Here is a 23,028-nt window from a genome sequence, read left to right as displayed (position 1 = left end):
GCCATACATAAGATGCTTCTTGAGCATTTTGAATCCAAGGAATTACAAAAAAGTTTCCTTCCTTGATTCTGACTTTAATTTGCCTACCCCTAAAGCTGTTTATACTACTATAGATTCTTACAAACTGCAGGCCCCAAAATTTACATCTGCAAAACATAACTAATCTATGTCAATATGGCTTATCTTCCTTGCAGTAGACCCTTCTGGATCCTGATCAGGTTCATTCGGCTTTGCTCTAGAAGAGGATGTTGCATCTTTCTTATCCATCATAAACTTGAGGATGGATATCCTTTCTTCTGCATGGCTGCATCTATTATTCAAACTACTGAACTGCTCATGCAGGGAGTGGACCCTGTGCAGAAAGAGGTTCATCTCAGCTCTGTATTTCTCGTGGAGAATTTTACATTGTTCTTCAAGCCTGGTTTCCAAACTGCGCACTTGATCCTCCAACGCTTGCTGTTGAGCTCGAACTTCTTCAAATTCCGCTTGCAAATCCCTGCAGTGGAAGCATTGTTCAGGACGCTCCATTGAACCTTGCAAACTATTGCTGGCACTGATCCGTTGCTTATCTCCGTGCCTCTGAGAGCTTATCTTGCTGCTGTAGTGAACAGCACCGCTCTTGAGGATGCAAAAAACACTTGAGGATATAATCTCAGGCTGGCAGAAACTATCACGAAGAGCTTGGTGAGACTCAGCTGCAAGTCCGCTCTTGAGTCTACGAGAACAAGTTCCTTCTGTGGGGTGTTGAGTCTGCTTACCGGGGGCATATAAAGAATTTTCCTGAATGCTGAGATGGGAGGGGGAGCTGCGCATCCCAATGCTCCTCTGCACCTTCCGTCGCATATCTTGATCAAGATCTTGTATTTGATGGCGAGGACGATTTCCTTCTGCGTGAGTCCTGGTTCCTATGCTCTGAGCTGATTGCCTGATCGGGCTTCTGATGCAATTCCTTTCTACCTTATCTGTATTGTCCTCTGCTCTGCTGATTTGCCTGCAGTTGCGGATTCTATTGGTTACGGTGCCCCATGCGTTGACTAGATGCGTGGTCCTCATGGCAATGGTTGGGTGGACGAGATGTTGTTGCAGCTGAGGTTGCCTTTGGGGCGATCACAAGCCTTGTTGGCATATTTGTCAGCATCTTTATTGAGACCACGTAGGATATGGTAATAACGGGCCTCCTCCATCATGTCATGTAGAATCTGATTCCTGCTATTGATTTGCTGTAAAAGGGTGTTTGGCGAGCTCTGCCTTTGCACCATGAGTCGAATTATGATTGCGGAGTCGCCAAAGACAATTACCTTCTTGATTCCCAGCTTGATCAATTGGGTGAGGCCTTGGAACAAAGCCAGTCCCTCAGCCCTGTTATTGGATAGTTCACCCAGCCCCCATTCAAAATGAAGAATAGGCTCGCCATTAGCATTACAGATGAGACCTCCTGCACCTGCTAGGCCAGGATTGGATTTTGAGGCGCCATCGAAAAACATGTAGTACCTGTTGCAATTGCCCAACCAGAGAGAAAATTCTTCTTCCTTGAGCCTCAATTTCCAAACATTACTTGGCTCCTTCGTTTGCAGATTCTCTTTTCTTGGTGCCTGGGCGCTGATAATGCTTCCATGCCCGTAATTGATCAAGTTTCTTTCTTCAACGCTGTAGTTGGTGGCCTCAATCTTGCCTTGAGTGTGGGTTGTTATTGCTTCCACCGCTAAACTCTTGGCTTTGTGGCACATGATTCTAGTGTTGTGTCCTTTATCTTGAAAGACCTTTTTGTTTCTAGCCAACCAGATACTCCAGACAAGAGTTAAAGGTATTGTGTTCCATATCCTTTGAGTTAATTTGCTCTTCTTGCCTTTCCATGGGCAATTTTTCTTCCAATTGTAGACAGTTTCTACTATGGATGCCTTTGGTTCCCATGTGACTCCCCCTATTAAGGCCATATCTTTCCAACATTTTTCTGCTACTTGGCAATCTATGAACAAATGTTGCATTGTTTCTTCTGCTTGACAACAGTTTGGGCACCTGGAAGGTCCCAAAATGCCTCTTTTTTTTATAAGTTTTCTACTGTTAGGATCTTCCCTTTCAGGAGGAGCCAGAAGAAGAATTTGACTTTAGGAGGGGCTTTCGCCTTCCAAACCAATTTCCATTGACTCCAAATGGCCTGTGGGAAGGCGCTTTCACACAGTTGTTGATACCCTGCTTTGGCTGTGTAAAGGGTTCCCGTAGGGTCCCAGCGAAAGCTGTCTTTTTTGCCTCTTTGAATCGGAGCTTTACTGTGCAAAAGGTTCTTTAGGGCTAGGACGCTAGTTTCTAGATCTCTAGGGTAATCCGGTAGTGTCCATCCTGTCCAAGCTTGAGAACGATTTCCCCAATGCGTTATTTGAGCTAGACACCAGATTCCTCTATTATTAAGCCAACTTATAGCTGGAATTGCCTCTATGTTGGATCCTATAGGATGCTGACCTAATATTCTGTCATTGGAGATACTAATGCTGCTCCCTCTTCCTGGAACTTTTGAAGTGTGTTGGGCCATAAAGGGAATGATCTTCTTGCATAATTTCCAGATGTTGGTGCTGTCTCTGCTGGGGATATTGGTGTCCAACAGTTGATGCCTAGTGCTGTTCAGGTACTTGGCCTCTAGAACTGATTTCCACCATGCTGTGTCCCCTGAAATTAGCCTCCAAACAATTTTAGCCCCGAGAGCTAAGTTCAGAAGTTTTGGAGATCTTATTCCAAGTCCTCCTTTCTCATGGGGCTGGATGACATTCTTCCAGCTAACCAAGTTAAACTTTTTTTTTCCGTTTTTCCTCCTTGCCAGAGGAAGTGTCTAAGAGCTTTTTCCATTTTATGATGGAAGGTCATTGGAGCTTGAATCAAAGAGAAGCGGTAAATGGGCAGAGAGGTCAGACCTGATTTTAGGAGTACAAGGCGTCCAGCTGGGTTCAGCCACATAGATCCCCATTGTTGAATTTTCCTTTTTATTTTATCAAGGATTTCATTCCAAGTGTCGGTCTTCAGAGGTCCCATACTCACCGGCATCCCTAGATAAGTGAAGTGACTCCAGTCTAGCTTGTATGAGACTCCTAGAGTGCTTGCAATGCTGTGTATGGTGTGGTTTGTTGCATTCCATCCATAGATGCAGCTTTTAATTTGGTTAACTTTTCCTCCAGAATAATCCATGAATTGGTCTAGAATCTTTTTGAAGCGCCTAGCAATGGTGATCGAAGCTCCTCCCATCAAGAGGGTGTCGTCTGCAAATTGGGAGTGGTTGATATTCTTTGTACCCTGCTCGAATTGGATGCCAGTGATTAGACCAATTCTTCGGTTGTAATCCAAGGCTTTGCTAATGGATTCGACCATGAGAATAAATAAGTAAGGGGACAAGGGGCAGCCTTGTCTGAGGCCTCGGGAGGATTGAAATGCAGCACAAGGTCTTCCATTAACCAAAGGGGAGATCCAAGGATTCAAAATGCATGCTTTGATCATATTAATGAAGGAAGTATTGAATCCCATTTTATGTAATACAACAAACAGAAAGGAGTGTCTGACCCTATCAAAGGCATTGGCGAGGTCTAGTTTTAGGACAAAACCTTTTTCCTTTCGGCTTATACTAGAATGGATGGCCTCTTGCACGAGAAGAATGGAATCAGAGATGTGTCTATTGGGCAGGAAGCCTCCTTGATTTTCTGAGATTAATGAGGGGAGATGAGGCTTGAGTCTTGAAGACAAAAATTTTGTAATTATTTTGTATGCAGAATTGCATAGGGATATGGGTCGAAATCTAGAGAAGGTAGAGGGCCTGTTCTCTTTAGGAATTAGAGCTAGATAGGTTGAGTTGGTGTAACCCCCCAATTTGCCTTTCCGAAGGACCCAGCGTATCATCTTTAGGAGGTCTTTTTTGATCAGCTGCCAGAATTCTCTGTAGAAACTGATTGGGAACCCATCTGGGCCTGGAGCTTTGTCCGGGTGGAGGCTCCAGATTGCCTTTTGAACCTCTTCCTCTTCTACTTCTTGCGTGAGCTTGCTGTTCATTCCTTGGGTGACATCCCTAGTCATGTATTGAAGTAAACTTGAATAGTCCTCTTCACTTTTGTCCTCTGTTAGCAGATTTTTAAAGTGAGTGGTTGCTGCTTCTTTAATGGAGTCCTGGGTCTCGTAGTTGTTCCCTTCACTGTCTTTAATTGTGCTCACGGTGTTCCTTGCCTTTCTGACTGTAGCTTTCTTGTGAAAATAAGAGGTATTTTTGTCTCCTTCACGCAGCCATAACTGTCTTGACTTTAGCCTCCATTTAATCTCCTCATCTCTAACTGTTTGCCTCAGCTGGGTATACAGTCTTATCTCATCTTCTTTTGCGTGTTGGGAGAGTCCAACAACTTCAATATTTTGTTGTACTACCTCAAGGTTTTTTTTTATTTCCTTTTTTATCAGCTCTGGTTCCTGGTAGTTGGTCTTTGCCCATGATTTAAGAGCCTGCCTAGTTTGCTTCAGCTTTGTTTCCCAGATATATGTCGGGGAGCCTTCCACATGCTGGGTCCAAGCCTGCCACACCGCATCTCTAGCTGCAGAGATTCGATTCCAGAGGGGAGAATATTTAAAGGGAAGGGGTCCAAGCTGGCTATGACTATGCAAGGTAAGCGTGATTGGATAGTGGTCCGAGGCGGAGGTGTTGAGAATTTCTGACTGACTGGTAGAGAAGGTGGATAGGAATGTGATGTTGATGAGGAACCGGTCAAGCCTTTCCATAATATTGCCTGCTCCTAGGCGCCTATTGCTCCAGGTGTACCTTCGGTTCTTGGGTTTTACATCTACCAGATCTTTCTCCTGCATAATATGCTCAAGCCGGTTTCTGAATGGGTCTGAATTGAAGTTTCCTCCTCTTTTCTCATTGGTATGCATGACCAGGTTTAGATCCCCTGCTAGAATGAGATTGCTGTCATGGTCTTCTTCTATATTTGTCTCCAGTGTGTTCCAGCATACTTCTTTTTCCCTGTAGTGGTTCGGTGAATAGACATTGTATATTTTAACCCCTGTTCCATTTTCCTTGCTTTCTAGTTTTACACTAATCCAGTTCTGGTGAATTTTGGTGAAGTTGCAGCTCCATTTGCTGTTGTCCCACATTGTTAGGATGCCACCTGAGGCTCCTCTTGCTTCACTGGTGCAACCGCTGTAATGCTTTTGTTGATTAATGAGTCGATTGATTTCGGACTGATCAAGCTTTGTCTCTTGGATAAGGATAATTTTGGGCTTTTCACTTTGTATTAGTTCCTTAAGGGCTGCTTTCTTGGAGGGGTGCCCTAGACCCCTGCTGTTCCAGGATAGCGTTTTCATCATGATTTACCAGTGGTGTGGAGAGGTGCTCGCCTCTCTTTGCCTTTGTTGTTGTTTTCCTTGTCTGAGTGTCCAAGGATGTAGGATTCTATAGGCGTCTTGGATCCCATTGCTATATCTTTCTGTGCACTTTCTTCTCTCTGTTGTTTAGCCGACTTTCTGCCAGGCCCATGCTTTTTTGGAATGTCACTGGACGCTCCATGGTCCTTTGATGAACTTCTGGTGATCCTTGTGGAGTTGATATCAAGGGAGGGCTGGGAAGAATGAGAGGGTGAGGGATGGAGAGGCTGATCGGCTGAAGGGGGATCCTGCTCGGGATCTTCCTCAGAAAGGGATGCAAAAGGATTGGAAGAAGGAGGAATGGAGGGGTCCGAGGGTCGAGGGGGTGAGGAGGGGGTATGAGGAGGGGGTTGCTGAGAGGACGAGGGGGGTTGCTGATGGGATGATTGAGGATGAATGGGATGCTGATGGGAAGGCCCCGGGGTTTCAGATTCTACTTGCTTCATGGATGGAGTCGATTTTTTTCTTTTAACCATTTCCCATTGCCCTTCTTGCTCTGTAGATTATACATTTATAAGTTTGGTGCATCTATTAGCAAAATGTCCATATTCGTGACATACCTTGCATTTGAAGGGTATCTGTTCGTAGTCCAGCTGTTGAATGTGGCACCAGTCATCTACTTTCAGTTTGATTGCTTCCGGTAGTCCGCGCCCCAGATCAACTTCAACACATATTCGCGCACAGGCTTGCATGTTGTCCTTGGGTTCACTGCGATCTATGTATTTTCCGACCGCGTTTCCTATTGCTTTGACCGAGTCATCGCCCCAACAGTGGAGAGGGAGATGGGGAAGCCTGACCCAGACAAGAACAGCACTTGGAATGTCTAGCTCTGGATCGAAATCCGAGGTCCATTTGTTGAGATAGAGACCCCTGGAATCCATGAAGTAAGGCCCGTTTCTGAAGATTAGGTCCTTGTCCTCCTTAGTTTCAAAGTGAAAGGTATAGTATCCTCTACCACAGAACCTGATGGATATTTTCCCTTGGATCTTGTCTGCCCAGTTTCGCTCAACCCACCTTTGCACAGTTTTGGGTGAGGGCCATAGTCCTGTAAATTGGCCGATTAATCCTTTCTCCGCTAGTGAGATGGCTGCCATGCGAGGAATGGTCGGAGGCAAATGAACTTCCTGTAGCACATCTAGTTTCTTTACGAACTTGGTTGCTGTTGGCCTTGGTCGTTGCTGAGGCAGCGATTTAACCAGATTGGAAAATGCTTGTTGCAGATCCGGATCCCCACCAGGCGGATCCGGGGGATCCATGAGGCTGATCGAATGAGCAGCAGCAGAAGCGATCTCAGGCCGAGGGCAGGCTCAGGCGCGCGCGCGCGCAGAGCAGCAGCAGCGAGCAAGTTGAAGATATATTATTATTATGTATTTATTTGCTTATTTTTATTATTTATTTATTTGTTTGTTTTATTTAACTATCATCTTACATTTACCCTATTTATATTTTATACAAAAGTTAGGTCTTCAATTTAACTAATTCCCATTTAATTAAAATTTTTAATTATTAAATTATACATTTTTAACTAATTAATAATGTAAACACCTTCTAAAATTATTTCATTTATATAATTATATATTTATATATAGGTATGGTCATCTTCCTTTTAATGATCAATTTGACTTTTTGAATGTCCCTAAGTCAAAGCTAGCCGTTGATCTAGATAGCCGTTGGAGGCCCTGCTCAGACTATTTAACATGCAAAGCTGGATTTATTTCTTCAACTTGTCCTGACGATGAGCCACACTTGCTGGTTCGAAACGCGTCGACAAAGGTCTTTCTATATATGATTTACGCCGAAGCTCTTCTCATAATTATAAATTATATATATATAATAAAATAAAATTGTTTTAAAAAAAAAATTCAAAATTTTTAAATTTTTAAATTTTTTTTGTTTTGAAATAAAAGAGCTAAAGTTTAATAATTTTTTTTTTTTCTTAAATCATATATATATATATATATTAACTTTAAATTTTTTTGCTTTTATATTTTTTTATTTTATTTGAAAAGATATATATATTTCTAAAATTTTCATATATATATATATATATATATATATTTTTTTTTTTAATTTAAGTTTATTTTTGTTTTTCGTTTTTTTTTAAATGTTTTGAATATTAATTTTACTAGTTTTTTAATTTTTTTGTTGTTAATTTTTTTTTGTTAATGTAGTTTGTTTTTATTTATTTATTTATTTATTTTCTAGTTTTTGTTAATGTTTTTTTAAATTTTTTTATTTTTACTTACTTAATTAATTATATATATTTAAATTTTGTTTTTTTTTTTTTTTTTTTTTTCCAATTTCTTTTATGGTTTATGAGATAATTTTTTTTGTCTTTTATATATATATATTTTTATATTTGTTTTTTAAGTAATCAACATTAAAAAAAAAAACAACAACTTGAAAATTCGTTAAGTAATTATAATTTCAAAAAAAAATTAGACATAATAAATTTTAAAGTGTGAAAAATAAGTCCTCTAGAAAAAATGTATGTTGCATCAACACGATTCAAAATCAGCATGAAAATCACTAACATTTAAAAACAAATATTTATATTTGATACATAATAAAATTTAAAGTGTCAAAAATATGCTCCGAAAAAAAAGAAGTGTATTATGCATCACCACTTTTCAAAATCGGGTCACGTTTTTACTACCCCTACGAAACGGGTAATCGTATCGTTATTTAAAGTGCCAAACATTATGCTCTAAAAAAATATGTGTGTTATGCATCACCCTTTTTCAAAATCTGGTCACTTTTTTACTATCTCTACAAAACGGGTAATAGTATCAGTTCCCGTTTCAAACTTTACATTGTTGGTGACATGTGTCACCCAAAAATGCCCCCATAGGACCCCTGAAAATGCTGAATTTGCGTGCCACGTGTGCTCTGTACTACCACGTCATGCTGACATCAGCTGCGCCCTGTATTCTTAAGACCAATAGGATTCTGCCATGTGCCCCCCTGGACGAGAGAGAAAAGGGCCCATCCGCCCTTGGTCTTTCCTTGAATGCCTTTGTTAAATAAAATCGGCCCCTCCCAGTGCTTTATCACTAAAGCCCAAATTTCGGCGATTTTCAAGATGTCGGCATTCAGTGATTTTCATGATCAAGTGCTTGTGTGCCACCCCTTTGCACCTGCGATCATCGATAAGGCAATATCAGCGCTCTACACTGTGAATCGTCGATGCATTATGTCCCATGGGCCTCCAGTCATCGACTTGCGATTTGTGATATCGACGATCGACCAATCGCCAGTTTTGCTGCCTTCCACTGCTGCTGCTCGAGAAAAGCCTTGATTGCGATTTGCAATGCAAGTGACCCTTAGCCAATTTTTCTTTGTTTTCTAGCTTCTAAAGGGTATCTTTAACTTGTTCTAACTTCTGATCCAGGAGTCCATTTTTGGACTTCCACCTACCATTGGAAAACTTATTCCAAGCACTATGCGATGGAGAGGATCTGATTTGCATTTGAGTGCTTATGTGTCCCGAGAGATAGATTCAAACTTCACTGATATTTGGAAACTTTGATCAACTGAAAAATTCTAATGCAGTGAGTGACAACATTGGATCCAACTGGGGACAATGCCTTGCTGGTAAGGTGCTGAGAACCTGTAGACCAGTAGCCTTCCTTCCATTGGGCATGGAGTTATTTCTAAACAAACGATAATTCTTTGGAAATGGACTTTTCAACATAAACTAAAAATTTCATATAACAATTACAATACACACACCGATATTTACAATGAGTGTGACATAGGTACCTCTGGTTTTGGAAATAGAGTTTAAGGAACTGACCATTTACCGGTAGTTCCAGAGATTCACCATCCAGATCTAAAGCATGTACGTGTTATTTCCTCTTTCTTCTACAATCTTGAAAGGGTTGAACCATAGTGGATCAAATTTTCCTTGTTTACCTTTGTTTTCCCATTGGACGTCCGAGTGGAGCACTAAATATCCTGGTTGAAGAGGCCGATCCTCGGTCTTCTTGTCAAACATGGATTTCACCTTTTGTTGGTAATTTGATAATTTGGCCCCCACTTGTTCTATGTTCTCATGAAGCTCGACCAACTAATTTATCCTTCATGTTCAGGCACTTGGCTCTTCCTCTTGTTCTTGTAGTAACTTCTCCACCAGCATCGCTAATTAGATCGAGAAGACCACAACCTTACCATACACTAGCTCAAAAGGTGATTTCCCTGTGGATCGTTTAGGATTTACCCGGTTGGCCCATAGGGAAAACTTTAGTTGGGAGTCCCAGTTCCTCTGATTCTCGACAATGGTCTTCTTCAACACCCTCACCACAATTTTGTTTGAGGACTCAGACAAGCCATTACCTTGAGGATAGTATGTAGTGGAGTGCCCAATGATGATACTAAATTTCTGGAAGAAGGTGATAAACTTGGCAGATTTGATGACCTGAGCATTATCAGTGATAATTTTGAAGGGACAACCAAAGAGAGATAATATGTTCTCCTCCATAAATTTAATTACCACTGAGTCCATAGCATTTCTGGCAGGGATGGCCTCTACCCACTTGGTGAAATAATCCGTGGCTGTCAATGTCCACTTGTGTTGGCCACTGGATGGTGGGTTTATTTCTCCTATGAAATCTAGTCCCCACTATCTAAAAGGTTCTTCCACATGTACTGGAACTGGGGGGGGGGAATCTTTTACCTCTTAGCAAACACTTGGCACTTTGTTGTAGCGGCTACAACCACCCTCCAAAATTTTTCCTTAGCCTGTTTTGGAGCCTCCCTACCAACCTTTTACATCACCTTGTCTTGCTTCGTCAAGTACACAAGCTTCAATGTTTTTCATGCACAAAGGCAGCCTGTCGAGTAGAGCTTGATGCATTCCCCTCATATATTGTCCACCCAGACTTCGTCCAGATGCAGGCTAAGCAACTTCCCCAAGAAAATTGCGCATTTTTGAAGGGAAACCAACCTTCCCTCCAAAAATTGCACAATTTTGTTTGGCGTCTTGCTAGGCTCCAGAATTGCGCAATTCTGCCAACCAACACTCCCAGCAGAAATTGCGAAAATTTCCCCAACAGGGTTTCTCAACCCAGAATTTGTGCAAATCTAGGTAGCAGTCAGCTGCTCTGCCCAGAAATTGCGCAAACCTCATGGGCAGTCAGTCGAGCTCCCAGCCAGAAATCCGCATTTTTCTCAAATAGTTGAGTAGCTGCATGCATGAGCAGTTCGGTTGACCAGTTCCACCCGGGACCAAGGAAACTTGACTTGCATGCATGCATGACTTGCTCTTCCCTGAATAACAAAAGGTAACATGCAAAAGGCATCCCATTATTCAAGGAGATATTTTTAGCAGTCAGGGGTTACGTGCAAAGTTGTTTTAGAAGTTCCCCTCCAAGTGTTGTTTTTTCTTAGATTCGTGTCATGCACGTCATGAGACCAAACTTATTTATTCGATGCATCAGAGCATATTCTTTCACATCTATCTTGGAGCTCTGACATCCCACAGCACATCCAGGACTCTTCGACACATCCGGCTCAGCTATTCATGGGTAAGTGGCCTCAACTTGTCTTTTTCAACATTTCTATCGCTTTTTGTGTATTCGCTTGTGTGAGTGTTGTTTGCTTGATTTCTTTGAACGCTTGTTGTCGTTTACATGTATACTAGCTTTTCCTAGCTTTGTTTAAGTTTTCATTGCTATCTCACTGTTTTCGCATGCATGAAACTGTTTTGCACGAACACTCGCCGAATTGGCGAATCGCTTCACCCACATGCATGTTGATATGTTTGACGAATCTTTCATTCATGTTTTGCATGCAATGTCAATCACTTATGCTATCACTTAGTGTCGCCATGCATTCACTGTCTTATTTTCTTTCAGTTGCCCGTCAACGAGTCGGGCCAACCTTGGCCCGGACTCTGCCTTCATTAAGACTGCATTGCGTAATTTGGGGAAGGAAAGCTCTACCTTCCTCTCCAAAAATGCACATTTCTGCCCAACACTGCCCTCCAGGACTATTTTGTGCATTTCTAAGGGGCAGTGACTGCTGGACTAGAAAATTGCGCAATGCAGTCCTTGAGCCTGCAGTCACTCCCAACTGGAATGCGCATTGTGCAATCCCAACAGCCAACAGCCAGTCTGGATTACGCATTGTGCAATCCTAGTAGCCAACAGCCAGTCTGGATTGTGCATTGCGCAGATCCAGTAGCTATTCCTACCTCCCAGACAACCCAAACTGCCTTTTGCACAATTCTGGTAGCCAGTCACCCAGCCTCCTAGAAGAAATTCCGCAATCTCTACTCCAAAGGCTTCTTCATTGTGATGCTTGTTTAATAGGAAGAATACCAGAAACTTTTATCTAAAGGGTCATGGTTCTAGGGAAATGTTGGACTATTCCTAACCCATTGGTTTCCAGATTTTCACCCTTCTACAACAATCATTACCAAATTGTCAATATGGGTTTGGATTCCTAATCTGCTTGCGCAATTGTTGCAATAATTAGTCTTTAAGGGCATTGGAAACTCCTTGAGTTGTTTCCTTGCAATTGATGCTTCTCGTGGGTATCTTGGCGTTTACACCTATGGCATAATTTGTGTTGAAATCGATATCACTAAAGGGCTACTAAACCAAATCAATTTAAAAATAGGGGATTTTCATTGGACCCAGGCGCTGGACTATGAGAATACTTCATTTTGCTGCCGCTTGTATAATCAAATTGGCCATTTATAAAATTATTGCTCTCTGCTCAAATCTCACGTGAAGTGGAACATCCATAATTCCAGAACTAGAAGTTGGAAGCCCTGTGACCCGCCTCCCATGGAGAGTGAGGCTTCCTATTATTCAGATAAGGATGATGAAGGATTTGATGATGAAAAGTATTTGGGGGATAAGGTTCAGACTTTAACTCCTCAAAAATATCTCGAGTATCCTTTTGTGAATCATGCTCCTTCAACAAGCACAAAGATAGTGAATAATAATGCTTCTTCAAGCGCATTGAAGCGAGTTCATGAGTCGGCATCTTCAGAATCAGACAATGATTCTCCCTCAGCACACAATGATAATCTTCAGATCGCTTTGATATACCCACCTTCGGAAGGGATCAAGGTTTCAAAAAAGAAATAAAAGAAAAGTCACTCTAAAGACCTGCCCCAAATTGGGTGATTCTTTTTAGTAATTATTTCTTTTGTTCCTCTATGTCTGCTTTGCTATCCTCGGTCTCATACATCTCAAAAATATTCCTATCAATATATGACACACTATGCCGTGAAAAAAACTATAATCATATATAATGTATTTCATTTTTGATTGATCAATAAAATCTTTAAAACTTATTAAAAAAAAAACAATAAAATCTTTAAAACTTATTTAAAAAAAAAATTCTAAATAATCTCTTACCTTCTTACATTTCAATAAACTAATTTAATTTTAATTAATATCATTCATTATCGTCCAATAACATTATACTAAATTACTTTTTATATACCAGGTTTTATATTATATTAATAATAAATTCGAAATCAAAATATACATTAAACTTTATGATACATAGACTAAGAAGTATCAGATAGCCATGACATTAGAAGGATGACGAATATACCCAATTCTCTTGTCTGGATCCAGGTCACAAATAAAATAGCAGACCAGTTCTTCCTTATCTTATTTTATCTTATTTTCTTGTAGATGAGAGTTTGTCTGCTTTCATATCATCGCGGTTGAAACACATTCATGAAAGAGGCTTCGTTTCGCCATTCAGGTGTCCCGCTGTTCTGACTTAGTTTCGGCAATGAACTTCATGGAATTGAAATCTTTTTCCTGCTCACTGTGAAAAACAGAGGGCCACTTCACAGATTGATGATCAATATTTGGAATAATCATCGTGGCCAACGATGCTTTCTTGATCAACTGGAGGCGCATTAAAAAAAAAAAATGATGTTGGGCATGGAAACAATAGTGTACCCATCTGCTGTTATGGGATGTACAATACGAAAACAGTATCTATGCCCACATTCCGGATTTTCGCTGAGAGACAGAGCAAGCATATCTGGTAGGTCTTCTTTGCCTTATCCTTGTTTTCTTGGTTTGGGTTTTTGCATTATTAGAAATGGGCATCCAGATAACCACACGTGTATTCGATGTAAACCATGGAATTGCATTTATCATTCAAGTGGGTTAGCAGAAAACAGCCTTCAAAGGAGGGCAGTTAAGCGTAAAATCTCAGAGAGAGGCAGCAACGGTTTAGAGACTGCAATTGAAGGCGTGAGTAGCGAAGAAGGGTTAGTTGCTTCTGAGAATGATAATGGGCATTCTGGAAATGAATTGCACATAGAAACAGGAAATGTGATTAGGGAAGAATATGAAGAAGAAGAAGAAGGAGAGGCATTTGGAACAGTGAAAAAGATAATTGGGAGCAGGGCTGTTGGGGGGAACATGCAGTATTTGATAGAATGGGAGGATGGGCATAGGCCTACGTGGGTTCCCTCTGCAAATATTGCTAGGGATGTTGTAGAAGAGTATGAGGGTCCATGGTGGGCAGCTGTTAAGAAAGCTGACGAGAACAATCTTAGAAAGCTTTTGGAAGATGTGGAAAGGGATGTGGATGCTATAGATGAGAATGGGAGAACAGCTCTGCTGTTTGCAGCTGGATTGGGATCTGAAAATTGTATTAGGTTGCTGGCCGATGCCGGCGCAGACCTTGATAAACAAGACAATGAAGGTTTCACTGCCCTGCATATTGCTGCTGGATATGTGAAGCAAGGGGCAGTAAGAACTCTTGTGGAACTGGGTGCTGATCCAGAAATTGAGGATTCTCAGGGAAGAAATCCTATTGTACTTGTACGGGATCTTTTGTCAAAAACCTCGAGATCCAATCCTCTTCAGTTCGCGAGGCGGTTGGCCTTAGAAGGTGTGATTAAGGTCCTAGAAGATTCAGTTTTTGAAAATGTAGAGGTTGAGCAGGTTCTCGACAAGCGCACTGGGGTGGGAGGCAAGGTGGAGTATTTGGTGAAGTGGAAGGATGGTGCTCCTGAGGAGTGGTTGGCAGCAGAGTCCATTGGGGAGGACTTGGTGAAGGATTATGAGGCCGGGTTGGAATATGGGATAGCTGAAAATATTTTGGAGAGGAGAGAAGAGAATGGAATGATAGAGTATTTGGTAAAATGGGCTGATATTGAGTTGCCCACATGGGAGCCTCTAGAGAATGTGGCTCCAGATCTTGTTGCTGAATTTGAAAATGTCTCAGTAAAAGACGTGGAGGACAGACTGATTAGACAAGAAAACAATATTGATTCATCTTGACACATTTTGCTATTACGGCATCACGCTTTTGCATAAAGCAGGGATAGTAGTCTTCTTTTTCCTATGCAGAGAAGTTGGCATAGTCTCTGTGAAGACCAATTTGGATGTATCTTTAAATAGTTACTGGAGAGAATGGCGTTCGTTCCTTTATCAATCCAATGGGGGATTAATGAAGTTTGTTTGTCACGCATGGAAGGGTTCTGATCTAATTGCTGTTTAAAACTTTGATATGGCATACAAATCTTTAAATGTGCGTTGTCAATTTAGAAGATGATTTGTTCTTCACCTTGTCTCGGGTTTCAATAGTACAGTTTGACCATTTGTTACTATACAGGAGAACTGTAGAGTTTTACCCTACAGGTCTTCTGTTTTCAGGCTAATCCTCTCTTAAGAGTTGAGTTTTACTGGTTTGGACGAGAACAAGTCTGGGAGCACGACAGACAGCTCCAGTCCTAGGGAAATCAAGTGTTGTTTGTATATATTCTGTTGTGGTTGCATCTTAGGTTGATGGTATAGCATTCTCTGTTATGGTTGCATCAGATGTAAACGTTTGAGCAGTTTCTGTTATGGTTTCTAGGTTTCAACCTTCCCAGGGATTGTTTATTTCCAGCAAAATTATATTTGAATTTATCCTTTGGTGGATTTTCTTTGAGTTTCTACTAGTTCAGGTACATGCCAATATATTGCGATTCAGGTTATGTATTTCTTATTGCAAAGTTAATATTTATCTATCCAATAATTTGCATAAAAGCGCAAGGATTCTAATTGTAGCTAGCGTGTATAATCATTACGACCCTCCGAATACGAGATCCAACACAATAGTCAGGCCTGTTATCAATTTTGTCATTGCTAGTCAGGATGGAACTTGAGACCTGTATCAACTAGCAAATTTTTAACTTTTCAGCTAGACTACAAGCTCATGTCTTATGGATTGATAGTGCCATTTTATAATGCCAGGATTTAAAGAACACCTTGTTGAAACTTATATTCTGTTGTTCACATTGATAAGCCCTGGCCCTGCACTGAGTGCAATAGATTTATGCTGACTTTGAGAATATTTGACTTCCATGGGTCATATTCTCTAGAACCACTTGCTCATGTTCATAGCAATTATTTTTGTTCAGTATTACATGCATTATCGCCTATTTTTGCTCTAGTTGGTGGCCTTCCATGAGTCAGCTCTAGCAGTCTTGTTATAAGGGAGTCCAATTAGCAAGATGTGTTTTCCCGATTTAAATGAATGATTAACCGAATGTTTATAACTGTTGTTTGGGTTTGGCTGAACATTAGGCTACTGCAGGAACCAAGAGACATAAATTGAAATCCATTTGATTCAAACAACTCTGAGGATATGATGACTTCTTTACCCTTCAAATATGGTAGCTGTAGCGATATAAATATGACATAGATAAGATAAGATAAGATAAGATAAGATAATTTTATTAATGTCCAACAAATGACCATAATAGGTCAACAGGACTGTTGGTTACAATGATTACATCATGCCAAGCCGGTGGACCAAACAGTCCCCTTTAACATTTCTTTTAAAAAGCAGAAAACACATGTAAATGTAAATGTAGAAGCTAGAAGCTCTCGTCTTTGAAACAAAGCACTGCGATGAAGCAGAGAAGGAGATGAAGAAGAAGGAAAAAGGGGGGAAGGAGTCCCCTGTTCAGTTCCTACTCCTAACATCCGAGGCCGAGAGAAGAACACTGAGAGAAGCTTGTCAAAGTTTTCTGTCTTGTGGGCATACTAGGTTGTTGCTGCTGTCGCCTGGAGGTTCTAGGGCGCCTCCCAGGGGAGGATCAAATCTTGGAGCGCTGGTGCAATCTAGTGGGTTGGCCCCCCCGGGACCGCACTAATTTGGTCTCAGTGTTGGTGGGTCGGTCAATGGTTCTTTTGGTGCCCTGCGCTGATGGTAGCGCCCTAAAGAAGTCCGTGATCTTCTGCATGGTGTCTGATTTGGTCGGGGGCTGAAGAAAACAAGCCCGAAATCTGAAGGCCTCCTAGAGATAAAGTGCAAGGCATCTCGGATCAACATATCTGAGGAAGCCGGTCAAAGTCTGAGAAGCCCTGAAGAGGCAATGGAAATGACCTCGAATCTCGTAGCAAGCAGGGTATCCGAAGATGAAGTGTGTCTCTGTCTCTATTTCCTGTAAGTGACAGAGCTGGTAAATCCTATCTGCCCTATTGATGTGGTGATCTATCTCCACCCGGAGTTTGAGACCCAACTCTGAGCTGCTCGAGGGGGATTCTAAGGGCATGCATCCAATGCTAGAACGTGTACTGGGGTCTGATGATGAGCCCATCCCTGATCTCCAGGCAATGCTCTGCGTAGAAGGCCATTTTTGGATGCAACCCATTGGGAGGGTTGGTCCATGTAGTCTGAATGTATCATTTGTAAATATCCTCCTTAATGATTTTATTCAGCTCTTGTTGATTGGGAAGGAGGTGGCCTGGAGCATTCAAAGAGTATCGAAAAGGAGGGAGATGGTCAATCTGGATTCCTGAAGCCTCTAGAAGCTCTGTCACACCGGTGTACCAACATTTGGATCGGCCTGTCTGCATACGGGCGATGTTCTCCGAGGAGCAATATGCTAAATATGGGTATCTGTCACGACCCTTCCTCGCGTCTGCCAGACCTTGGAGCCTGTGCAGGAGCGACACTAACTTGAATATCACCTCTAGGAAGAAAGGTTGAGCCTCGAACTCTGCTAGAATGATGTGCTGAGGAACTGTCTGCTTGCACCTAATGAAACAGCGCAAAAGGAGGGTCTGGACCCGCTCCACTGAAGTCCAATCTGACTCTAGGAGAGAGGGACCCCAAATCTCTGAGCCATAAAGCACTGTGGGGTGAATCAAAGTGTCCATGATGCTCATTTTGGACGAGATGTCCTGGAAATGGTGCCGGAAACACTGCCTCTCCAGAAGGGCTAGGGAGCCATACCCTTTGTTGATCTGAGGCTGAAGGGCTGGCCGCAGGTTGAAGCGAGGCCTTGAAAACTGAACTCCCAAATATGTATAGGTGCTGACAATCTCGATCTCCTCTCCTTTAAATAGGAAGTGGAAGTTCGACGTTTTCTTGACTCCATTGAAGATAATCACTTTGGTTTTACCCAAATTCACGGTTAGATGCCTCCGGTCACAAAAAGCTGCGAGAGCATCCAGCTGTCTTTAAAGGCCTTCTTGGGAGGAGGCTATAAGGGCAATATCATCTGCAAAGAGGAGGATGGAAATCAGGACCTGGTGAAGAAGACACCCATCTGTATCCTGGATATGCTCCCGGAGGAAGGACTCAAGCTCATCGATATAGATCCCGAATAAAGTAGGAGAAAGGGGCATCCTTGCTCGACTCCAATGGTGCTTCGGATGAAATCCGACATTCCTCCGACTGTGCGGAGACGGCCAAGGACGGCCTCATATAGGCGCATGAGAAATCAATATGGTAAATTTACACACAGCTTTGAGTTTAATTATTTATAAGTTCATTTGTATTTTGTCAACAGTCTCCTGCTTCATCAACATGAATGATTGATCGCTAAGATATGAAGGTTTCTAACTATTTGTTTTCTTTGAGAAAATAGTATGCAATGAGCCACTACACAGGTTCTGGGCATGCTCAAGCGAAGTTCTCATTCAGTGATTAAAACCAAAGCTTGGAAATATATCTTCTTTCTCTTCTTGTCAACAGGTGTCACTGAGAAGATGATTCCTGCAATGTAATAGATGTTTGCAAAAAAAAAGCCACATGCCCTATTTACCACCCTAGTTACTAATGCGGAGTGCATTTTATTGAAAGAGCATCACGTGGGTGAGTAGTTGTTTCCAACTACCTTGTTGGCTGGCCAGTGGCAACCGTTCTGGGTCAAAGTAGCATCCAACCTTAATGTTCTTGCCCCTGTTCGCGGAGGTTCTAAAATTTTAATGATTACAGAAACTCTACTAGTTTTTAGGTAATTTGGGCGAAGTCTAATTGTTCTATGTTTTTGTCTTGGTCTCACGGGTTCCATGTAGTCACGTTTGTATTTGGTATTTTACTTATAGGTAGTCCAAGGACTTCTAACTCTGATTATGGGGTTTTCCCGGGCCTCATAAATTTCTCTGAAGTCTAAATCCTCCTTGTACATTTCTTCGAGGAGTTCATACCCAAAGTGTTGATTTGAAGTTCCTACAAAACCAAACATCTTCTACTCAAAGAATCGGCAACTTTATTATCTTTTTCACTAGTATGTTTCAAAACAAACCCCCAAAATACCTAAAATATTATTATTTTTTGCATTTGTATGTCTCTGAGAAGTCGTGAGACTGCATGGACTACCTATAAGTATAGTCTCAAATTGAGACACAATTTGTGTTGGGCACTTTTCGAGGATTTATGGAAGAAGCTTGGGAGAATCCTTGCATATAGCTAATATATGGGAAAACTGAAGTAGTTAATAAGAGCTTGGGAAACTTGCTGAGGTGTTTGGTAAATGAGCACAAGAAGCAGTGGGACCAAGTCCTCCCACAGGCTGAATCTGCCAACAATGATTCTCCTAACAAGAGCACAGGCAAAAGTCCATTTCAAATTATATATGGCATACATCCCAGAGGCATTTCTGAATTTAGAAATTTGGGGAAAGAAAAAATTTGAAGTTTAAGTTGAAACTAAAAAAGATTGGTCCTTACAAAGTATTGAGAAAGTTCTTAGCTAATGCATATGAGATTGAATTACCATCTGATATTGGTATATCACCTATTTTTAATGTTGCAGACTTGCACCCCTACAGGGAACCGGGAGACCAGAAGCATGATGAACCAGAGAAGATTAAGTGGAAAGCTCAACTACCTACAACCCAGTGTTTACAGTTGGAAAATATTCTTGGTCAGAATTTCCAAGAAGACTAGGAAGAAGGACTACTCCGAATATCTGGTCAAATGGAAGGGTCTTCTAACTGAAAATGCAACCTGGATGAGTGCTGCTGAGATCTAGAAATATGACATAACTGCTGAAGACCTCATGGACAAGAGTCTATGAAATCTTTTTCTTTTGTGGGAGTCTCATGTAGGAGCATCCCACATAATTTTCCTTTCTTTTAATAAATAAAATATTTTCTGTAAAAAAAATTTCACCCAGGAATCTGTTAGTTTTGCTGAAGTCCTTAGAGGACAAATGTAAATATTTAATAGTATGAGGTGTCCTTTGGTTTCGAGAATCAGGGACAGATGTAATTATCTTAAAATGCTGTTAGTTACAACCCATTTTGTTTTAAGGTGATATTTTGTTTAATGACAAAAGATATAAATAGAACAAGAGATTGGGTGCTCATAGCTCTTGCTCAGGACCGTGAATAAAAAATCTTGTTTATGTAATTATCTGAAGCTTTGAAGTTAATATCATGTTGTGAATTTTCTTTTGCCTTGACTGTTTGTTTAAGTCTGTAATATCGAGTAATTTGGCCATTCCTTCTGCGGCGAGTTATCATCGAATTGCGTGAGTTTCCTTGTTTAAGATATTTGTAGAACCTGGTTGAAATAACCCTGCATAATCCCTTGCTGCGAGAGGGTCTGTTGGGAACAGACAAATTGAAAGGCCCAATATAGTGAAACCCCTTTGAGACCGAGACCCTGCATGTCCGCCCATAAATAAAATACGAATCTTTGCGTAAGTACCAAATCAGTCTAGATGAAGGAGGAGTATTCAAGAGTGGGTTGAGATTGCAAGGACAATAAGCGAAAGCCCGGTTTCATAGGCGTGACTCAATCAGTAGGTTGGCGCGCAAGGGCCAGGTGGGGTTCCAGTAAGAGGAGCCGTGAAGACCTCCTTTTGGGTGGGCACTAGCGGGCCCCCCAAAAGAGCTCATGGGACACCAACGTTGGTAAAGTTTTGGGTTTTCTTTGCGAACTCAATGGCGTGACTGCGACGCCTATACGTTTGGAGTGCCAAGAAGGCTTCCGCGCCATCAGTAAACCATAGAGGAAAGAGCCCACAACGTTTTACACTGCGTCAAAGTTTTACGATTGTGAAATGCAGTAGCGATAAGTAAGTTTTGGGTATGACATGCAAAAAAGTTTGGAGTCATAATTTACAATTGCAGCATGGAAGTTTGGAGTTATGCATTGTAGTAGCAACAACAAAGAGTTACAACAGGAACTGAGAAGTTTTGAGGCAATGAAGTGCAAACTCCATGCTAAAATTCTAGGTAGCAAGGTTGAGATAGTTGAGGAAAGTGCAAAGGCCATGCCCAGCATAACCATACCAATCTGAGGGGGTCAAAGAACTTGTGAGGGTTACAAAGGTAAAATCAAACAGATGCACCTATAACTTGTATCTAATTTCTTCAGGGTCAAGATTCGATGCATTATTGACAATTAGATTATTACAAAGATTTTGCATTGCATGTTTTTAGAAAGCTCTCATAAGATGTTGGAGCTGCTGGTGGGCTATGCTACTCATCTTTAGCTAGGATTGCTTTCATTTTCGTTATTATAATGAGTTTTGGGTATTGTATTAATTTATGATGAAGAATTTTAATTATTTGTTATGTGAAGGCAAAGAATATGATAGCAAGATATAGTTATTAAACATTTAAGATAATTTAAGATAAAAATGGAGAATAAAAGTAATTTAAAAGAAGAGTGGTTGTTAACCGCATGATAAATAATTTTTGATATTTATACCTAGTACAAGTAAAAGTTTGTGTATCTTTTTGTATTTTTGTAACAAAACCTCTTACCACCCATGGACTATATGAAGGATGAAAGGAGATGGTTATTATGGAAACCAAATTTCCAAGTTAAGTTATAGAAATGGTGTCATAAAATTTCTCATTTTTCAACTACCTTGAAACTAGAAACAAACGATACCATTGCATTCACCTCGTCGTGACCTTTCCAACAATATAAATTTTGCCTTGATCTACTACAGATCAAAAGATATGGCCATTTCAAGTTAGCTCCATTAAACCCGCCACATTAACAGTGGCCCCATGTGTCACCCATGCGGCATCTCTGTGGCTTCTCTGCTACAATGGATGGACCCACGTGGAACATGCGCGCTTGTGTATAGTCGGTAATCGACCCATTTCACTGAAAGCTCAAGGCGTGACATTGGCTAGAGCCCCAAGCCTGACTTAGCTGATTGGATAATGGGCCTGACCTAGCTATTGGCCTGAATTGCTCCTAGACCTGACCGACCCAACCCCAACTAGCGGGTCCCACTTGACTAGTCGATGGGTCCTATTACTTTCATTCTCGATTTGCTTGACCTCGCTGATTATCTCGACCCTCGAATTGGTAGGTCCCACATCTGATTGTTGACTTGTTTGCAAGGTTTTTTTTTTTTTTTTTTTTTAATTTTTATTTTCTCAGATTTCTTCTTGGTTTTACATAAGCTTGAATCATTCTAATTCTTCCTTGTCACTGTGGACCCCTACGAGAATACGCTACCAAGTGGGCCCCTCAAGGACAAGTCACCCTGGGAATAAAATCCGAGGGTTTTCCTTTATGCCCCCTCTTAAAACATCCAGAGAAAATACATCCCAGTACAAGAAATCTTTCTCGTCAACGACCATTAAATACTTCTATGTCAACCCAAAACTTTCTATCCCGACACATTTTAGAATTACCCCTTTTTATCCAATGGTGGTAAAATGTTGCAAGATTCAATGGGTGAGATTTAATTGCGGTTTCAGGGCATAATTCCACCGCCCTCGACCAGTGAACACAATATGGCCTAACCATTCAACGGTCAATATTAAATGTGGACCGATACAATTTTAAGAGAATTTTTCAAAAAAAAATTGCGTCAGACGACATTAGCGTGACATCATGTGTCATGTGACATCACTCTGACATGAACCCGGGAGTTGTGCCCCCAAGATCCGATGACCCATAGCCGCATAGATCGACGAGGAGGATCACAATGCACTGCTGACTTGCGCAATGGTTAATGCCCTCAGGTGGTGCGTAGTGAAATCGTTTGGGACGCGTCGCCGACACCCATTGGTCGCGCGCTTGGGTGGGCGGTGCACAAAACCACTTCCTGTGCCATGCGAAAACTTCTTGGCTAGGGGAGGTCATACTCACCAAATCAGCCACTCGTGTCATTGCCACGTTGTCACAACACCCACGTCATTCGCCTATCACTCGCATATCAACCTCCCCACCATGTTGTCCCCTATACATCACTTGAAGCTTATATTTCAACCCATGTTAGCCCTATGCCTCACATGATGATGTTATCATCGTATGATGATGTCATCATGATTTCAGCACATCAAATATAGTTTGACATGCAATGGTGCAATTTTTTTTTTAAATGAATTGACCATTTAGAGATCATTTTAGTCATTTTCACAGTAAAAGAGCATTGAAAACCGAGAGCCTTGCTTGAGTC

The 23,028-nt window shown here is 41.3% G+C and overlaps 1 protein-coding gene across 1 annotated transcript; it reads left to right on the top strand.

Annotated features, from left to right (window-relative positions):
* Nucleotides 1–12,928: 12,928 nt before the first annotated feature.
* On the top strand, nt 12,929–15,303 carry CAO (chloroplast signal recognition particle component (CAO)). Its single transcript, XM_089411453.1, has one exon. It carries the CDS (start codon nt 13,284–13,286, stop codon nt 14,649–14,651), a length of 1,368 nt encoding a protein of 455 aa, XP_089267579.1. The 5' UTR covers nt 12,929–13,283; the 3' UTR covers nt 14,652–15,303.
* The last annotated feature ends 7,725 nt before the right edge of the window (nt 15,304–23,028 follow it).

This window comes from Pinus tabuliformis, chromosome 3_1 (genome assembly GCF_031772625.1).
Source record: "Pinus tabuliformis cultivar Carrire ecotype Pingquan chromosome 3_1, CPIR1, whole genome shotgun sequence".
NCBI lineage: Eukaryota > Viridiplantae > Streptophyta > Pinopsida > Pinales > Pinaceae > Pinus > Pinus tabuliformis.
The sequence above is the reverse complement of the archived record's forward strand: the minus strand, read 5'-3'. Positions and strand labels throughout refer to the sequence as shown.